At 44.0% G+C, this 18,928-nt stretch overlaps 2 protein-coding genes across 2 annotated transcripts; both read left to right on the top strand.

Annotated features, from left to right (window-relative positions):
• The first annotated feature begins 1,494 nt into the window (after nt 1-1,494).
• LOC123407393 (F-box protein At1g67130-like) lies at nt 1,495-3,303 on the top strand. Its single transcript, XM_045100517.1, has 2 exons — nt 1,495-1,625; nt 1,714-3,303. The coding sequence occupies exons 1-2, from the start codon at nt 1,564-1,566 to the stop codon at nt 2,930-2,932; spliced, it is 1,281 nt and encodes a 426-aa protein (XP_044956452.1). The 5' UTR covers nt 1,495-1,563; the 3' UTR covers nt 2,933-3,303.
• Nucleotides 3,304-6,638: 3,335 nt separating this feature from the next.
• On the top strand, nt 6,639-8,614 carry LOC123410279 (desmethyl-deoxy-podophyllotoxin synthase-like). Its single transcript, XM_045103186.1, has 2 exons — nt 6,639-7,711; nt 7,829-8,614. The coding sequence occupies exons 1-2, from the start codon at nt 6,809-6,811 to the stop codon at nt 8,447-8,449; spliced, it is 1,524 nt and encodes a 507-aa protein (XP_044959121.1). The 5' UTR covers nt 6,639-6,808; the 3' UTR covers nt 8,450-8,614.
• The last annotated feature ends 10,314 nt before the right edge of the window (nt 8,615-18,928 follow it).

Below are 18,928 nucleotides of genomic sequence, written 5' to 3' on the forward strand. Positions count from 1 at the left end.
ACAAATATCTATGAAATTTGATCTATAGTGCCTCAACTTGAGCACATACAACAGTATATTTGCAGTACTGTTAAAGAAGGGGCACTTCAAAGTTCAAGCAACAGTCAAATACCACAAGATGTACAGGGTGCCGCAAAATACTTTTAGCTAAATACCACAGCAGATAGATCTTTTTTTTTGGAAAGGTAACAATACATACATATGAAGGTACAAACATTTCCAATATATGAAATGGAAAGATGATGGGTCATATCAATCAACAAAATTATTGAAACGGTATAAGAAGAATACATGTCAGAATTATTGAAACAAGAGGCAGGGGAAGTTACATGTGAAGGGGTTCTTGCTGAACAGACACGAACAAAAGCATTTCAAAACAATGAATAGGTAATGTTTTTATATAGGAGTAATCCAGCAATGGCTTCACCGCATCGCTTTGCACTGTTGTCTGCTGAAGAACCAAAGCACTTCGAACCTGTATTTTTGTACTGCTAGACGACTTGGTATTTCGTGTGCTCGCCTCCATGCAGTCGCATGGTCCCACGAACGACGAGAGCCTACCGAGGCCAACCTGCACGCGGTCGTCAAGGAAGACGGCCTGCGCATCGGCTTCCCAGATCCCATCTCTCTCGGAGCGACGGACGGATAGCTTCACCCACTGGTATTGTTGCAACGCTAGGAACCTAGGGTAGGCAGCGGCGGGAGGCAAGCCTGTGGCCGAAAACAGTATCCCACCGGCGCCGAGGCATGGGGTTGAATGAACGGGGTTGCTGGTGTGTGGGAGGCGGCGGCGACGTACCTAGGGTTTCATGGTCCCGCGGGGGCTGGATCGATCCCCTCCTGAATCTATCTCGCGTCGGTCATCGGATCCCGCAACTCCGGTGGATCGAATCAACTGACTTACGCCAGCTGTTGTTGTGCTTGTGCAGGCCTCGCATCGGGAGTCGATGTACGCGGTCGCACAGTGTGCGCCTGCATCGGGAGTCGATGAAACCGGAGACTCCTATGTGCGCGTCGCATCGGCAATTTTTTCCCATCGGGTCGAAGCCCAGACACGTCGCTACTTCGATGGTTCGCTAGAAGCCCAGCGGTAGATTGGGCTGACAGACGGCCCAGTGCACCAGAGACCTTCATTTCGGCCTCTGGAATAGCAGCCCAGAGGACAGTTGGGCCAGGTTTTATACAGTGCGGGTTAGACTGCTTTACACAATAGATCCGACGGCCAAAAGCACTTAGATCACGAAAATGGACGACCTAGAATGCAAATCGCTGTGAGACCTCGGTTTAGGTGCAGTTTTACTGTCCTAAATGTACGACTGAATATTGATGTTCTACTCTTAACCTTCGAATCTGAGGCCCATTTGTGAAAGATTCGTGATAAAATTAGCCCATTTATTGGCCCACCCACAGCCCATTAGCTAAGCCCGTAGTCGTACTTCTCAACCTTTTATATTATCCCTGAATAAGTATCTCTTCTCCCCTTTGCCTAAAAAAACAAAAAACAAATCTCCCCTATTCCCCTGCATCCTCGCCGCCGTCGCCGGATTTCTTCTGCCCGTCGCCATGTCCGCCGCGGGGGACCTCTCTCGCCGGCGAGAGGAAGGCCGCGCTTCGATCCCCGCCCGGTACGCTCGGCAGCAACCGCCATCACCCCCTCTCCCTCCTTCTCCACCGATCCCCTGACCTCCTGCTCCCCCGTCCGTGTTTCCGCAGGGCTGTCCCCGGCGGGCCGCCGGCGGGGAGGCTAATCGACGACATCCTGGTGGAGATCCTCTCCCGCGTGCCCGCCAAGGCGCTCTGCCGCTGCAAGTGCGTCTCGAAGCACTGGCTGGGGCTCATCGACCACCCCGACCACCGCAAGCGGCTGCCCCAAACCCTCGCCGGCTTCTTCTACGGCAGCAGCGCCAGCACCACGGGCCAGCGGCGGCTGGAGTTGCCCTTCCGCTACGCCAGCCTGTCGGGGGACCGCCGCGGCGCTCCGTTCGACGCCTCCTTCACCTTCCTGCCCAACCACCGCCTGCCCGTCGAACTGCTCGACTCCTGCAACGGCCTCCTCCTCTGCCGCTGCTACCACGTCTCCCACGGGGGCGGCGCGTTCCGCTACGTCGTGTGCAACCCCGCCACCCACGAGTGGGCCGTGCTGCCCAACTCCGGCAAGGACAGCAGCGAGGTCGCCACCACGTCTCTGGGCTTCGACCCGGCCGCATCGCCGCATTTCCATGTGTTTCAGCTGGTAGTCGAGTACAATTACAGTCTTGACACCGAGCTTTGCGGAGTGGCGGTGTATTCGTCTGAAACCGGAGAGTGGATTTACAAGGAGAAGACATGGAACAGAGCTACTCGGGACTCCTCCGCCACAGTCTTTCTCGATGGCCTTCTGTTTTTTCGTACCCTTGACCTTGAATATCATGATTGCGTGGCTGCGGTGGACACCAAGGGAGAGACATGCCTGATATTCAGGGTCCCTGGTGGTCAGGTTCATGATTTTGGCCAGGCTGATGGTTTTGTTCAGCAGGTGTTATTCAGGGTTCCTGGTGGCCGGTTTGATGATTTTGGTCTGGCCCATGGTTTTATTCAGCGGTCGCAGGGCTCCTTGCATTTTGCCAATTTTCAAAGGGATCAAGATGGTGTCGCCATTCGATTGGTAGTTCAAGTTCTCAAGGACTATCAAGGCGAACAATGGAAGTTGAAGCATAGCATTAAAACCTCAGACATATGTGGATGGACAGATTTATGGCTTGATGCGGATTTTGATTTCGTTGCGATTCATCCAGAGTGCAACTTGCTGTTCTTCATTGTGGGGGCTGTCGCATTAATGTGCTGTAATATGGATAATCGGCAGGTCAAAGTGATCTCCTATCTTGGAGGTGCCAAGCCGCTATTTCTGCCTTATGTGCCGTTGTACACAGAGTTACCATCATTGCACATCTGACATCGATATGAAACTGCTGGTGCCTTTATAAGAAGTGGATATCTTATCGGAGTCGATGCCTTTATGCTATGGAGCAGCGGGCTTGGTATGTCTGCTTGAATTTGGCCGTCATTTTCTGTGACTGATGGATGCATGTCTTTCTGGTTTGGAGCAATGGTGGTTCAGTATGGAGGGAATGTGACTGATTGCTCTGTGATCAGTTATCCAAATTTGCTCTAAACTTTCTGTCATACGTCCTGGTGTCTGGTTTAGTGAACTTCTACCTTCATGCATTGCTTAACCTTGTGTAGTGTTTGCTTAAGGTACAATGATCTATTATGTGAAAGACATGGGCAATGGTTATCATGCAGCAAAACTTTTCTTGAACATCATCCTGAGGCTTAAACGTTTATATTCTATTTGCAGGCATGGGAAATATAAGCATCTTATTCACAGTGATTTTAGTATACGACCACTTGTCTGCTAACGATATGGTGTGTTAGATTCTGCTGATGATCTGATGCGGCAAATCATATATCTTTTTTCTTTCCTGCCAATGGTTTGAAAAATAAAATCCTTGCTGCTATCTGTTAGTATAACCCTTGGATGAATACATGTCACTTCTTTTCATTACTTTGTTAGAGGTTTTCTTTTTAGAACACAAAAGTGGTCTCTGTTTGTCGGTATTGTTCTGTTAGGTAGCCTAAAAGAGTTTGAACTAAGCACTGACATGTGCCTTTTGTTGTACTCGTGCTTCTAGTTATACCACATTTGATCCCTGTAATGTTGTACCTACAGCAAGTTTGCGGGGCCGTTTCTGAATTTTGACTTTTTGCGTCCTATAACACTGAAACAACAAGGTTCATGGCTATGCGTGGGCTCTGGTTTCAGCTTCAAGTCTCCTGAACAAACTGAAACTATCCTTGTGTCCTGCGCTCCCGTCGTTAGGGCGGCACTGGTGTTTAGGAGCTAAATCGATGTGTTTTTGGCGATTTCGAGGGAGATTGGTACGTAAGAACACTTTCAGCATTGTGTAGTCATGGAAAACTGGAGTGTTTTTCCTGGAGGAAGGTCAATTAGGTAACGGCGGCCAGCTCAGCATGCATTCTTCTGTGGCCTGTTAACCCTGGTGAAACAATCCCAGTGAAGCCAAAAAGACGTTATAGCTTAACACTCATAACCTAGTCACAAAAACCTTTGTGTCATCAATTCATCGTCACCACCATTGCTCTGGTTTTGGTCCGTCGTACAATTACTGTCACCAAATCGGAGCAAGGATTTCTCCTAGAGCACTGCGCACCACCACCGATACATCCATGATGCCATCGTGTTGACGACCGTCATTTTAGAGACATTATATTCATCCCATGTTTCTAGGGCACACATACTGTGGAGATCAACGAAGGTGAAATGAGTGTAAACATATCACTAACCTTAGCTGTGTGTGGCCAGAACGGCCATGGACTCCCATGGGAGGAAGGTGGTGAGGTTCGAGTGTGCTGACTACGAAGCGGATCTGTCGGGATCTGGATTGGGTCTTGGAGGGATTCAAGTGAGCCCTATTGTGATCTGATTCGGCCTTCTCGTCGGCGACGCAGCCGTTGTGGCTGGCGGTGGCTATAGGCGTTTGACGGCGAGGTGCGGGGGTCATGTCTCCTCCCTTCACCTTGGTTTGGGTCGATGGTGCAGGGGGTTGTGGCTCCTCCATTCTCCTAGGTCCTGGCCAAGACACGTGGCTCGTGCTGGGTAGATCAATTTGGGGCTCGGGGCGGGTAGGCAATGAGTGGTGCCCGCGAGCGATGATGCTCCTCTTCTTGCGGGTGCAACAATCAATTGTGGCGGTCGGGATACCGCTTCTCTGTAGGGCAAATTTGTGCTGGAGGCCCTAGGCTTGACGTCATGTGAGCGTGCTCGGCGGCAGCCATCGGTACTGTAGGCGACAAGAAAGGTAACAACGAGTGGCTCGGGTGTGCTCTCTATCATTGGAAGTGGTGACTCCTAGATCCTGGTTTGGGGATCTGACCTCGTCATGCGTGTCATGAGGGCCTCAAGGTGATACATTGGAGTTGTTGAGAGAAAGCTCCCCACATTGTCGCCGACGACCAGCAACAACAACGCTTGTGGGCTCCACTCTCTTTCTGAAGACGTCATTGTGGTGCTCCTCTCTGTGTCAGGGTCCTGGGTGAAACCCTTATCTTATCTGTGCTATAGACTCGGCATCGTCGACACTTAGCACAGTTATCCCCAATAAGGGCGTTGGCGTCGAGCTTAGGCGATTTAGGGCGTTGAGTTGCATTGTACGCGGATCATACTGTGCTCTCTTCCGATAAAGTAGTCACGTGCGTCATATTCCCTAGGATCGATATTGTATGAGGGTTATCTCATCACCTTGTATCGTTCAGCCGTATATTATGTTTGATTGTTGCTTTATATATAAAGCAGGATGAAAACATGTTTTAAGAGCGAGCTGGCCCGGCTTATCGCCTGTCTCGTTCCTCCTATGGCATCACACACAACCACTCACACATCCACGACGCCACATTGTTGAGATGTGCATATACTCATCTTAGAAAGATTATACTCATCCCATGGTTATACGACATACATACTCTGGAAATAAGAAAATGATCAGAGGCTCCTTTTAGGCCATTACAAAAAATAGGCAAACTCTAGCTAGAAAAACTTTATGCGCAAAACACCATGATTAAAAGGTTAATCGGAACTTAAAAAACAAAGGTGTACTCAACAACAACAAAATCAGAGAGAAACTAGGATTGGCCACAATGTTTGCATTCCCAGTGCACTGCATTTGCTGCCTGAATTTCTCGAAAGCTACCAAAATCCCCCTTATCAATGCCCATCAGCGAGCCAGAGTTAGTCCAAATATACTATATTTTAGCCACAACTGCAGCAAGATTATGTACCTATGATATCTTGTGCGTATGTACAGAGGTAAAAAGCTGTCCTTTGCAAAAGATAAAGAGCGAAGCTACCCTTCTATTTAAAAGTTCAACCCAAAATAGTGCATGCAGATACAGTAAGAACAGAAGTGAAAAGGAGTTCGAAATGGCAGCACACCAGAGGTTTTTTTTTTTAATCTTCCAAAACCTGTTGAAACTATATATCTTGATGGAAAATAGTGGTAGGTAGAACATGTCTTGCAGATACAGATCAGGTCCCTCGTCATGACGAATAGAATGGCATGCTAAGGACCTAGAAGCAATGATCACCAACCTTGTCAAGTTCAATAGGGTTCCAAAATGTGTGCCCAGTAAAAGAAGAGAGATGCATGATCCAGTCCCAGCGAGAGAACTGAACACTTGGTGACCACTGAAGGGTCCAGTAATTTTGGCTGAGAAATAAGAAACGGACGCCATGTCATGTCCACATCATGGTTAGTTGGGTGCAGACTTGCAGTACAGATTATTTATTTGTGGTTCTGTGTGGTACTAGTGGTAGTTCACCAGTTCATGGCTTGATGCTATGATTGAACTGCTCTTTGGTTCTGCACATGTGAGCACTGCTGGTCTACCCTATAGGTTACCAGCAATTCATGCTATTTGATTCTGCACCCTGCATCATACCTGGTATATAAAATGTATGGAAGGCATCAACTCAGTAATATAATCTGACTGATGTCACACTAGTTTGACCATAATTTTTCTCTACGCCCCCAAAATTGTACATAAAGAAACACTATTAGGAAGCAACCAATTGATGCAGAGGCCGGGGACTTCGTTCCTCCTTTTCCAGCAAAAAATTAGGAAGCAACCAAGAAACTACCACAAACATGGAACAAAAGAAGCAGCAGCAGCCTGCATTGGATCCTCCATAAATCCTCCTTCCACAACAGTCACGGATTCTCAGCTAGCACAGTCACCTACTAAATCACCAATCATGGAGAAGGATGCATACTACTATTTGCTAGCCCTTGTTCCTCTTCTGCACCTGATTCGACTCTACAGAGCTTCATTTGTCCGTCGCACCCACGCGCACGGTCTGCGGCTCCCTCCAGGCCCATGGCAGCTTCCCGTCATCGGCAGCCTCCACCATCTCTTTGGCGCCCTCCCGCACCGTGCCTTGCGAGACCTATCTCGGCGCCACGGCCCACTGATGCTCCTCAAGTTCGGCGAGAATCCGGTGATCATCGCTTCCACCGCCGAGGCCGCCAAGGAGATCATGAAGACGCACGACACCATCTTCTGCACAAGGCCAATGAGCTCATCCGTCAAGGTCATCAACGAGCTTGGCCGGGGGATCGCCTTCGCCCCCTACGGCGACCACTGGCGGCAGATGCGCAAGATTTGCTTCCTCGAGCTGCTGAGCGCCAAGCGCGTCAGCTCGTTCCAGCCCGTCCGTGGCGAGGAGGCTGCCCGGTTGATCAGCTCCATCTCATCTGCGTCCAAGTCGGAACAGGTGGTGAATCTGAGCAAGATGCTGGCGATGTACGTGACGGACACGACGGTGCATGCCATCATGGGCGGCCGGTTCAGGGAGCAGGACGCCTTGCTCCGCTACGTCGACGAGGCGGTGCGGTTGGTCGGCGGCTTCAGCTTGCCTGACTTGTTCCCCTCGTCGAGGCTGGCGCTCGCTCTGGGCAGCAGCACGCTGCGCAAAGCCGAGGTGTTTCGGGACTCCTTGATGGCGTTCATGGACCGCGTCATAGGAGATCATCTGGAGAAGAAGCCATCCAATGAAGAAGTATACGAGGAAGATTTGATCGACGTGCTGCTGAGGATTCGAGGAGAAGACGAGCTTCAGTTTCCCCTCACCATGAGCAACATCAATGCAGTGGTTTTCGTATGTCGCTCTATTCCATTCTCTCTGCTGCTGCTGCTGCTCCTCAAATGGAAGAAAGCCGGGTGCTATTTTTCCGATCATCAACCCATGGTTTTACTAACATGACAAAGAACGCAGGATCTGTTTGCAGGCGGGAGCGAGACGGCAACGACGACGCTGCAGTGGGCAATGGCGGAGCTGATGCGAAACCCGAGCGTGATGTCGAGGGCGCAAGCTGAGGTCAGGGCAGCCTTCATGGGGCAAATGAAGGTATCCGAAGAGCTTCTCGGCGAGCTGAGTTACTTGCAGTGTGTCATCAAGGAGACCTTACGGTTGCACACTCCTGGGCCATTACTGATGCCAAGGGAGTGCCAGGAACACTGCGAAATTCTCGGCTACGACGTGCCCAAGGGCACTACCGTGCTCGTGAACGCGTGGGCTATCTCCAGAGACCCGGGATGCTGGGACGAACCGGAAGCGTTCGTGCCGGAGAGATTTGTGGCCAGTGTGAGAGATTACAAAGGCAACAACTTCGAGTTCATCCCGTTCGGCGCCGGTCGACGAATCTGCCCCGGGATGCTGTTTGGGATTGCCAATATCGAGCTGGCTCTCGCAAGCCTCCTGTTTTATTTTGATTGGAGTCTTCCCGATGGTGTTCTTCCCAGCAAACTTGACATGACGGAAGCCTTTGGAGTGACGGCGCGTAAGAAGGTGGATCTGCTGTTGCGTCCAACTATCCATGTACAGCTGCCCTGCTGACTTATGGTCTTCTCCGTTTGTTCGGTTCTTTGATTATTTTTTGCTGTTGTTGTTGTAGTAGTAGCTGGGTGATGATGTTCAGGAAGGCAAAATTAAGAGGATCCATGCACATGTGTACTTCCAATCAAAGTATATATTCAAAACTAAATTTGTGTTCCATAATAATTAATGTGCTTTAACTATATAAGCAGAAGCCAAATGTGCACATGCTCTGTTTTGCTTTTGGATTGTTACAGAGAGTTTCGTCCTAAAGAAAAGCATGTTTTCTTCCGCAAAAAAAAAAAAAATGTTTTAAGCCCTATCATGGAGGTAGCCTGGTGTTGATTTTGAATTTTTGATATTGAAATTGAGATGCCATTAAGATATCCAACTGAAGTTGCGGACTCGGTTTATCGGGTAGCAAGAAAATTCCCGTGAAGCATCACGATGAGGCGGACCATTTTTCTGCAAGAAATGGTGACAAAGCAATTGGCTGGCTCTGATGTTCTTGAGTATTGTCACCTAGATGAGGACAAACAGAATAATGTTTCTGTAGTGGAAACAGCTCAGGAAAACAGAGAAGAAAGTGATGCTGAGTTGACAAAAGGCAGCTTCCTTATTGGAGACGATGTCACAATCCAATGATCTCAACTTGATCTACCACAATGTCAGAAGCGGCGCCACGAGAGAATTAATGATGAGCATTGATATTCTTTTGAAGAGGGGCTGGGAAGGTGGTGTGTAGATTCTGTGATTGTAATGAGAGTGTGGATCACTTGTTCATACACTGCTCCATGGATAATGCTTTCTCCCGGGGCATCTCCATGACGGCTCGTCTAGTAGTTTCTGTTGCTACCTGGTGGATGCTCTGTTTTATTACTGGTGCTCTTGGACTGTCTGACATTTTGGCTGGAATGTTGAATAACTGGTTGAGAACTTGAGATGCTAGGCACTTTGTGGCTTTGTCTTTCGTTGATAGTTTTCTATAATTGGTTGTTGTACGACTGTAAGCTAGCAATGCGGTGGACTTGATGTCGAGGGATCTTGTCTGATCAGATTCATGATGATTGAAATTGGGTTCTATGCTCCTCAATTCAGGGAAAAAAGGAGGCATTAAGTTGGCAAGATCATAGAAACCATCCTGCAAGGCTCTCAAATTCAAAGCTTAAACTATACTCCCTCTGTTCCTAAATACTTGTTGTTGGGAAGAACTAGACTAGTTCTCCCCAACAAGTATTATGATACAGAGGGAGTATTTTGAAAAAAAAAAAGCTTCCCGCAAAATGTTTACAACATATTTAAGCATATCTCAGGCAAAAAAGAGAAACAAAAAGGTGATTTCATCAAATATTAAGCATTTCAAACTCAACAAAATTGTTTTCTCTTTTTTAAGTAGAGCGTGCTTTAAGTATTGGTCAAGTCATTCCCCTTGCAATCTACAGAGTTTTGTTTTAAATTTAAGAAAACCATGTTTTAAAACCGGTCATGCTGGTGGTCTGACGTTGATATTGACACTGAGATGACATATGGATATCCAACTTAAGGTGCAGACTCAGGTTATCGAGTAGAGAAAATCCAGGGGTACCATTTTTCTGAATGAAACTGCATATTTGGGGAATACCTTCTCCGCCGGAGTACATCCATCCATATAAACTACAGACTAGTTTAAGCGTTTCGAAGCAGAAACTATAGCGAGCTTGCTTTACAAAGACAAACCGTGTTCTCACGAAACAAAACCGTACCTTTCGCAGAAAGAAAATACGTTATTTTTTTCATTTTGAAAGACACGGGCCTTCCTCTCACGAAGATAGAATCGTGCCTCTCGTAAAAAAAAATCATGCCTTTCGTGAAAAAACTCAGCAAACGCGTTATTATTTTTCCCTTTCCGAAAGGCAGGGTCGTGCCTCTCGTGAGGTAAAACCATGGCTCTCGCGGAAGCAAAAACGTGCTTCTCGTAGAAAAAACCATGCCTCTCGCAAAAAAAAAAAAACGCGTTATTATTTTCCCTTTTCAAAAGGCAAGGTCGTGCCTCTCGCGAAGACAAAACCATGCCTCTCGTGAAAGCAAAACCGTGCCTCTCGCAAAAAAAACACGTTTTTTTGTTTCCGAGAGGCACGACCGTGCCTCTCGCGAAGGTAAAATCGTGCCTTTCGCGAAAATAAAACCGTGTCTCTCACAAAAAAACATGTTTTTTGCGCGACTTTTTTCCGTCAAAAAGCTAACAAAGACAGGTGAAAAACCTAAAAAAAATGTTCAAGCCAAAAACTCATGCGAAAAAAAATAAAAAAATAAATCCGGAAGAAGCGCTCAGAACGCGACATATGACGGTGGCTGAGAACGCGACAAGTGACGACACGTGGAAGTGCTTGCTGCGAGGCTTTTGAAGGAACGCTCGTTAACTAGTGACTTCTGGCATTTTCGCTTTTTGCCAAGACACCAATTGAAAAGGGACTTCTTATATGCTGCTTGTTGCAGCAGGTAGCCGCTCCTTCACACAGGCCGGGTCCAGACTGGGCCAGCCCATCAGGAGGGCAGTGTAGCGGATGGGATGGTATATACTGCAACACTGGGGCGAGTACTATAGCGCGGTGTTACTGCTACAACTCGACACTGCAATAGATATTCAAAAAATCCATTTCTTTTTACAAAAGTATGAACGATTCGAGTGCTTTAAGCATTTTTTTTAATTCTGTATATATTTGATTTTTTCAAAGTGTCAAAAAAAATTAAGTTGCCCGGACATTTTTAGCATCCGCAAACAAAATTTGCAAACATGACATTTTTCGAATTTGTGAAGAAATTTGGAAAGCTCGCACATTTCTAGAAATTCCTGAACATTTTAATTTGCGAAGAAAAAAGGAAAATGCAAAGAAAGTTTGAATTTGGGAATATTATTTCTAAAATAAACATTTTAAAATTTGTGAATACAATTTGTAAGCGGGAACATTTTTTAACATTTCCCAAAATTATTCGAAGATCTGGAAAAAAATCGAAACGTTCAAAAATTTAAATTTTTCATAATGGGGTCATTATTTGAAATTCCCAAACTATTTTTGAAATTCCTGAATATTTTTCAACGGTTTTCTGGATATTTTCTGAGATCCTGAGCCGATTTTAAGTTCTGAACAAAAAAGGGAAACATGAACAATTTTTTAGTTCCGAACAAAAAAGTTAAAACAGAACATTTTTTATTGCAAGCAAAATTTGTATTCTTTATTTTTTGGAAATGACAACAAAAATTGAAACATGCGAATACTTTTTCAACAGCAAAGAAATTGATAAAAAAATGAACATTTTTTAAACCTGACCATTTTTCTCAAACAGTTAACTGAATTCTATACCAAGATTTTTTGTTGAAACTTCCTGAACATATTTTGAATACGAACAGTTTTCTGAAATTTTGAACTTTTTTTTAGAAAACAGAAACATTTTTCAAAATTCTTGATTTTTTGTTAAACACGACCAATTTGGAAATTATGAAAATTATTTATTTATTTTTTAATTTTGAATACGAGATTTTTTCTGAAACTACTGATGCTTTATTAAGATATGTTTGTTTTTAATTCTGAGCACAAATTAAACATAAGAATGTATTTTTAAAACTTTGAAAAAAATGAAATTTCCAAACAAAAAAACAGGACAACTGTATTCTTTATTTTTTTTGGAAATGCGAACAAAAACTGAAACATGCTAATACTTTTTCAACAGCAAAGAAATTGATAAAACAATGAACATTTTTTAAACATGACCATTTTTCTGAAACAGTTAACAGAATTCTATAACAAGATTTTTTGTTGAAATTTCCTGAACATATTTGAAATACAAACAGTTTTCTGAAATTTTGAAAAAACAATTAGAACACAGGAACATTTTTCGAAATTCTTGATTTTTTTTGTTAAACACGACCAATTTTGGAAATTATGACAATTATTTTTTATTTTTTTATTTTGAATACGAGATTTTTTTTGAAACTACGGAAGCTTTATTAAGATATGTTTTTTTAAATTGTGAACACAAATTTAACATAAGAATGTATTTTAAAACGTTGAAAAAAAATGAAATTTCTAAACAAAAAAACAGGACAAATAAAAAAGAAAAGGAAATAAAATAAAAATAAAACATAATAAAAAGAAACATAAACTTAAACATAAAAATATTAAAGAAGAAAAAGAAAACGAAATATTAAAAAATTGGTTCAGAAATTCTAGAAGGTTCCCAAAACCGGTAAAATATAGGGACGTGACATGTGTCCTTGGTTACAAGATTTTTGTGTGTGTTTGTTCATCGTCTACTTCAATGTGATTGATCCATGGGTCCAACAATTGGTATTGTCATTCCCAAGTGTTGTCTCGGTGAGGATTCCTCGAGATACGCAAACAACTTAGACGCGCAAACGATTTAGACGCTTTTCGTCTTCAACAGATCCTCACATAGATGAGTACTTGGACATGACAATGCTGAGACAACGACGACCAACATGTGCCAACCCCGCACGACTCCTTGACTCCCTCGGATGATGATCTTCACGAGTCTTCTTGGCACCGCACCTCGGCACGAATCTCCCATCAACGATCATCTTCCACCGTATTGTCGATGATAGTCTCACGCCTCCCTTCGTGTCGCTTCGTCGAGCGACGATCGCCTGATCCTCCTCGTCGCAGCACCACCTAGCAACTTCATGTCCCGCCCCGAGGCGGTAATAGCTCACCACCTCAGGGCAAGCACAACTTCAAATTCCTGAACCTTGCTCTCATATCAATTGTTGGAATTTGCCCATGTACCGATCTCATGACATGCAAGTCATACATATGAATCGGTTACAAACTCATGCCGGGAATCAACTAATACATGATGCTAACTCTCAAGATTAGACACAAATCTTGTCACACATAAACTCAAGATTATGCTAGCAGCCTTGGTGAGCGAGCTGAGTGTGGGGTGCCCCTATATTCGCCTTCAGCGAGTCTGGCTTCGGAGACGCGAAAGGGGCAAGTGATTTCGGCCAACCCACACGGGCGGGAGGCCATAACATCTTTTACTTATTTTTTACTACTTTTGATTTTGTTTTTTTCTTTAATTTTATAATTTATATAGGGCTGCGCTATTCGTCATCCCGGATGAGAAATAGTTATTCTTCACCCCCACCCTCTATTTTAACATCGGTGTACCATAATTTATGCTTCATAAATTTTGTGTTATTTTATACATTAAAAGCAACCGTAAGAAAAATATATAATCATCGTAAAAAATATTTTATGGCACGTAAAATTACAAATATAAAAAATATACAATAAATTATTTTTCCTGGTCGTGTAACCTATATTTTTTTTCTTACATCAAATTTTACGTAGTGGATGAATATAAATGTAACTATTTTTATTTCAAATATAATTTATTAATAAATTGACCGTAAAACTATCATGGGTGATAAATAGAGTTTATTACAAAAAGTACTCTATAAAGAACATTTATTTTTTTTGAACAAGTATTTTATAAAATGTTGATCATGTATATGAAAGTGTTAATCTGTATTAGAAAAAATATTTAATACATATTTGAAAATTCTTGAACGAGTATTTGAAATATAAATGTTGATCATGTATATAAAAATGATAATTAAGCATTTTAAAGCAAATATTGACCAAGTATTTGAAAAATGTCACTGGAGCAGTTGAGAAATGTTAAGTGTGTTTATAGAAAATGTTTACCATGCATTAAAAAATAATGCTTTTTTAATCTGGTATATGAAAATATTAATTAGGCACTTGCAAAAATGTTGAACAAGTCTTTGAGAAATGTAAATCAAGCCTTTGGAAAATGGTAAATGTGTATAGAAAAATGTTGGCCATGTATTCAGAAAATGTTAATCTTTTTATTTGAAAACTGTTAATCAAGCACACTGGATAATGTTAATCGAGAATTTGGAAAAATGTTAATAAACATGTGATATAAAAAATGTTGACCATATATAAGAAAAGTGCTAAATTTGTAGTGGATAAATGTTAAACATGTATTAAGAAAATATTGTTGACATATATAACAAATATAGTATGAAAATGAAATAAACAAAAAGAAACAAAAAATTAGAACTAAAAATGAAAAAAATGAAAAGATCAAAAAACGAAGAAACAATTGGAAAAGGAATGGAAAATACCAGAGAAGAAAACTAAAAGAATAAAAAACCAGAGAAGAAAATAAAGAAAATAAGTAGAAAACAGAAAAGTCTAGATCGAGTCGCCTCAAGTAGGTCGCACCCCTACAACTACACAGTAACGAGAAGTGCGCGGAGTGGCTGCCATCCTCGATGATCACCCTAGGACACCAGGGATTGACCCTGCCTTCTCCCCCTTAAAAAAATTCTTTTACTTTAATCTGCATGAAGATGGGCCAGCCCAAGTACTACAGATGCTTGAGTGATGGTTCTACATTGGTTCGCTTAATTCGATAAATAGTCACCGGCTAGGTTTGCGGGAGGAAGACTTGACGTCATGTCAAGTAGTGGTCGAATACCGAGCTTGACAACTTAGTGAAACATGCTCTCTGACTCGGGTTGACCATCATGTTTAGTTGGACGACTAACCTGGTGATCTTCCTTTTCGTCTATGTAAACATAGTGACAATTTCATAAAGAATGCACGAGGGTAATTTCTCAACAAAAAAACTAGGTGTCTCCTCCCCATGAGACAAGTGCCACGTCATCATGCTCGGGAGACTTCTGCATTCACAATTATGGCGCACAGAGGCAACCCCGCGTGTTTTTTGCTTTCTGGTTTTACTCTTTTGTTTTCCTGTTTTCCTTATTACACTTTAATCCTTATACATTTTTGGTTTTAGATCATATACCTTTTATCTGTTTCTCCCATCCATCTTCCTCCCTCGGGTTGACGTCACCGTCGTCCAGCTTGTTTCCCCTAGTCCCGTTCCTCGTGTCGCCTCTCGCTTCTCCGATTGTTGTTTCGCCCCCTCTGCCCCTCTCAAGATCCTCTTATCCCTTGCTCTGCGGCGGTAATTGTGTCCGATGGTTAGCATCGTCAGTGTTCATGTTTTCACTTTGTTTTTTCCATTATAGTTATGGGTGATTGATTATTATGGGGTAATTACAGGTGGGGCCATCCAACACTATCAAATGACAGGTTTCAACTCAATTATACAGTATGTTCTCTGCAACTATAGCTTGCCATTCTTGCTTGAGGAAAAGTGGCCCTTGTCCCCCTGGTGAAGCTTCTCTATATCGGTTCCCTGTGGTGCTGGATCGGTGGTGTTTGAGGCGTGTCATAAGTTCAATATTTTCTTTTTGGTTCAAGTTGTTTGTAAGAATTGGTTATGTGGTGGCGCATAGTTTTAGTTTTGTTAATGTTGGTTTGAATAGTTAGAATTATATGCCTTGGTTATCTATGTTCTCATTCTTTTACAGCATGTTCTGTGCAATGTTAAAGCTCGTATTGCCCAGTACATCGAGCATTGCAGGGCTTTATCCATTTAGATGGGGACAAGCATAATAAACTTGTCCTTAAGAATAATGATGGTAAACTAGTGGTTGGGACCGCCATTGTGGGTCGCTTGGAAGAAAGCTATGCAAGTGTTTCTCCATCTTAAAGTATAAACATCACCTTCATCTCCAGATTTCCAATAAATTCATGTCATGCCGACAACACATCCATCTCAAAAAAATGTAGGAAATTTTTCTTGAAATAAAAGAAAAAAGAAAAAGTATGTTGTGTGCCCGTCTGGGTGTTGGCCTGTTGCGCGCCCGTCTGGGTGTTGGCCTTCAGCATGCCCCCGTCTGGGTGTAGTTGCCAGATTGGGTGAGATCCAAGTCTGCCACCCACCCGTCCTCACATGCACCTCCTCCTCCATCGTGAATGATGTCCATCATCCCCCATTCCCCGTTGTAGGTCGTCTCCCCCTTTATGCATACGCGAGAACAAGATGAGGGATTGAGGGCTCCCTTCTGCTCTTCGCCCGCGCCCAGACCAGTTGCGGCAAAGAACACTCTGAGAAGAGTTAGCATCAACGTTGCGTTGACATCTACGATGAACAACACGTACGGTGGCGGCAGTCGGGGATTGCCTGCCCAGCTGCTTCGTGGCTTAGAAGTAAAGAACCTATTAATGCTCCGACCATGGCGGTGTATGTATGGTGGGCGACACTATCGACGCACCATGCCCATGACCCGCGCCTCGTCCGCGACCATCACGCTCGTAGCCGCCCCGCCCTTAGCCGACAACCCGCTTCTTGAGGGCCTCCTCCTTTGCGGCTTTTGCTTTGCCAAGTTGATCTTCCAAGCCAGCGCGATTGCCGGATCCTCCAGCGCGTCCACCACGTCCTCCATCTCCGACATGCATGCTCTTCTCCGGTTCCATGTGGCACCAACGTTGGCGAGAGGGTAGAAGAGAGTGGAAGAGAAGGGTGGGACTTTGGTGGAGAGCGGCGGGATGGAAGCAGAGATTGGGGATTTTGCTGCGACAACAGGGCGAACAACTATAAAAGCGTGGGTTCCGCCTGCCTTTTGGGTGGGCCCCTGGTGCCCGAGTCTTACGTACCTGCTGTCCCATTTGGTTCTAGTTTACAGGAGGAAGTGTGTTCGGACCGCTCTGCGAATATTGCAAATCCGTGTTGAATGACACAACAAGTCATCCACGATATGTTCGGGCCGTTGGATGGCACAATATGTTCGGGCCGTGGTGTCATCCACGAGACCACGACCATCTTGAGCGCACGCAATCCTTGGTTCTTGCTCGTGACCAGCGTGCCGAAGTTGAAGTGCTTGCCGTACTTAAGGCCATTGCCGTCCAAGAGGGGGACGACACCTCACTCGATGGTGGTGTGCGTGGGGTGGAGCATCTCCTAGAATAGGAAGAAGTCTATTTTAAACCTTAAACTTGTAGAGGTCGGACGGAATGAACCCCCAAACCGAAATCCCGATCGATTGTACTCTGAACTATGTAATCCCGGTCTAAATCAAACCTTCGGTTCATTTTTCAAATAGGGATTGTTGACGTGGCAAAGGATGACCGGGATTGGGCCGGCCCAATTCATAGTAACGCATACTGCGCGTTGTTTTGCTTCAGATTTTTCGTTTGTTATTTATTTATTTTATTTATTCTGGTTCTCCTTTTCCTTCTGTTTTTATTTTTATTTTTCGTTTAAATTTATATTTTTCTTTCTTCTTTTATTTTGTTACTGTTTTTTTTATATTATATAGAGTTCATGGTGTGTTGCCAAAATATTTATTGTATATTACGTATGCATGTGCGTGTATGTGTGGGTTGTCAAGGTGTGTATTATGCGTGCCCGTAGGCTATTCCGCGTTCATCGTCGGACCGGATTTGTCCCAACACACTGCGTGAAATATTTGAAAAAAGCTTTGTCATTTTCAAAAAAGATTAACGAATTTCAAAAAAATGATGACCAGGTAGAGCTTAAGCTGCAGTCTTAATATACTCACAACTAGAAGAACAAATGCATGCATCACTCGACAACTACAAGAAAAAAATTTCGCGTATCCAAAAAATATTTTCGAAGTTGAAAAATGTTCCGGTTTTGAAAAATTCACGTTTTCTATTTTTGGGAGATTTTATAAAAATGTTCCCATATCATAAAAAATGATCGTGTTTCAGAAAACAATATATATTTGTTTGGGAATGTGTTGTCCATTTCGAAATATGTTATAAAAATATTAAATATGTTCGTGATTGTAATTATTGAAATATTTACAATGTTCGTCGTGTAAATAGTATTACATCCGCTGCTACAGTTTCAACCACTGCGATGTAATTCTGCTGTGACCAGGTTTCTAGCAGAGAGCGCCCTTGTCCAGCGACCAGGGTTCTATTCCCAGGAAGTGCAATCAAAGTTTTTTGCGATTTTTCACAGGCGCTCTCCAGTGCATTGCAATGGGCCGGCCCAGTTTGCGGCAAATAGAAGCTCCAAGCAGGGGTGTCCGCCCTTCGAAAAAAAATTACATGAAAAAATTTAAACGGGCCAACCCACGAGACGAATCCCAGTTGACGTGATGGCAGGGTTTGATTTAGACCGGGATTTCATAGTTTAAGATGCAATCGACCGAGATTTCGAGTTAAGGGTTCATTTCGTCCGACCAATACAAATTCAAGATTTAAATCGGACTTTTTCCCCGAATATGTAGTCATTGTGCTCGACGGCTGGGCACTCCGTCGTGCTTCCTGCCTTACCGTCTCGGCAGCTGCACATAAACCTCCGCGTTGAGCTTCCCGGACCCGTAGCAAAGCATGCCGTCTTCCTCTGCCTCAGCCAGGGCGGTGCATTATATGTGCCAATTTAACCTTTCGGTCTCCCCACAACCCCTAAAACCACACCCTCGTAAAGATTGCACATACAGACAAGATCGAGACTAATTCAATGGCGGTATCAGTGGCGAATGCTTACGAGCATTCCACCTCTTCATCACGACAAGTAGGTGCGTGGTGGTTAATTAGGGTACGACCTCGAGTACAAAAGTAGGCGTGCCGCGCACGATCA

This window comes from Hordeum vulgare, chromosome 7H (assembly GCF_904849725.1).
Source record: "Hordeum vulgare subsp. vulgare chromosome 7H, MorexV3_pseudomolecules_assembly, whole genome shotgun sequence".
Taxonomy (NCBI): domain Eukaryota; kingdom Viridiplantae; phylum Streptophyta; class Magnoliopsida; order Poales; family Poaceae; genus Hordeum; species Hordeum vulgare.

Coding starts and splice junctions, on each gene's coding strand:
- LOC123407393 (XM_045100517.1), top strand. CDS start 1,564: ATGTCCGCCGCGGGGGACCTCTCTCGCCGGCGAGAGGAAGGCCGCGCT. Junction 1,626..1,713: donor CGCGCTTCGATCCCCGCCCG/GTACGCTCGGCA, acceptor GTGTTTCCGCAG/GGCTGTCCCCGGCGGGCCGC.
- LOC123410279 (XM_045103186.1), top strand. CDS start 6,809: ATGGAGAAGGATGCATACTACTATTTGCTAGCCCTTGTTCCTCTTCTG. Junction 7,712..7,828: donor ACATCAATGCAGTGGTTTTC/GTATGTCGCTCT, acceptor CAAAGAACGCAG/GATCTGTTTGCAGGCGGGAG.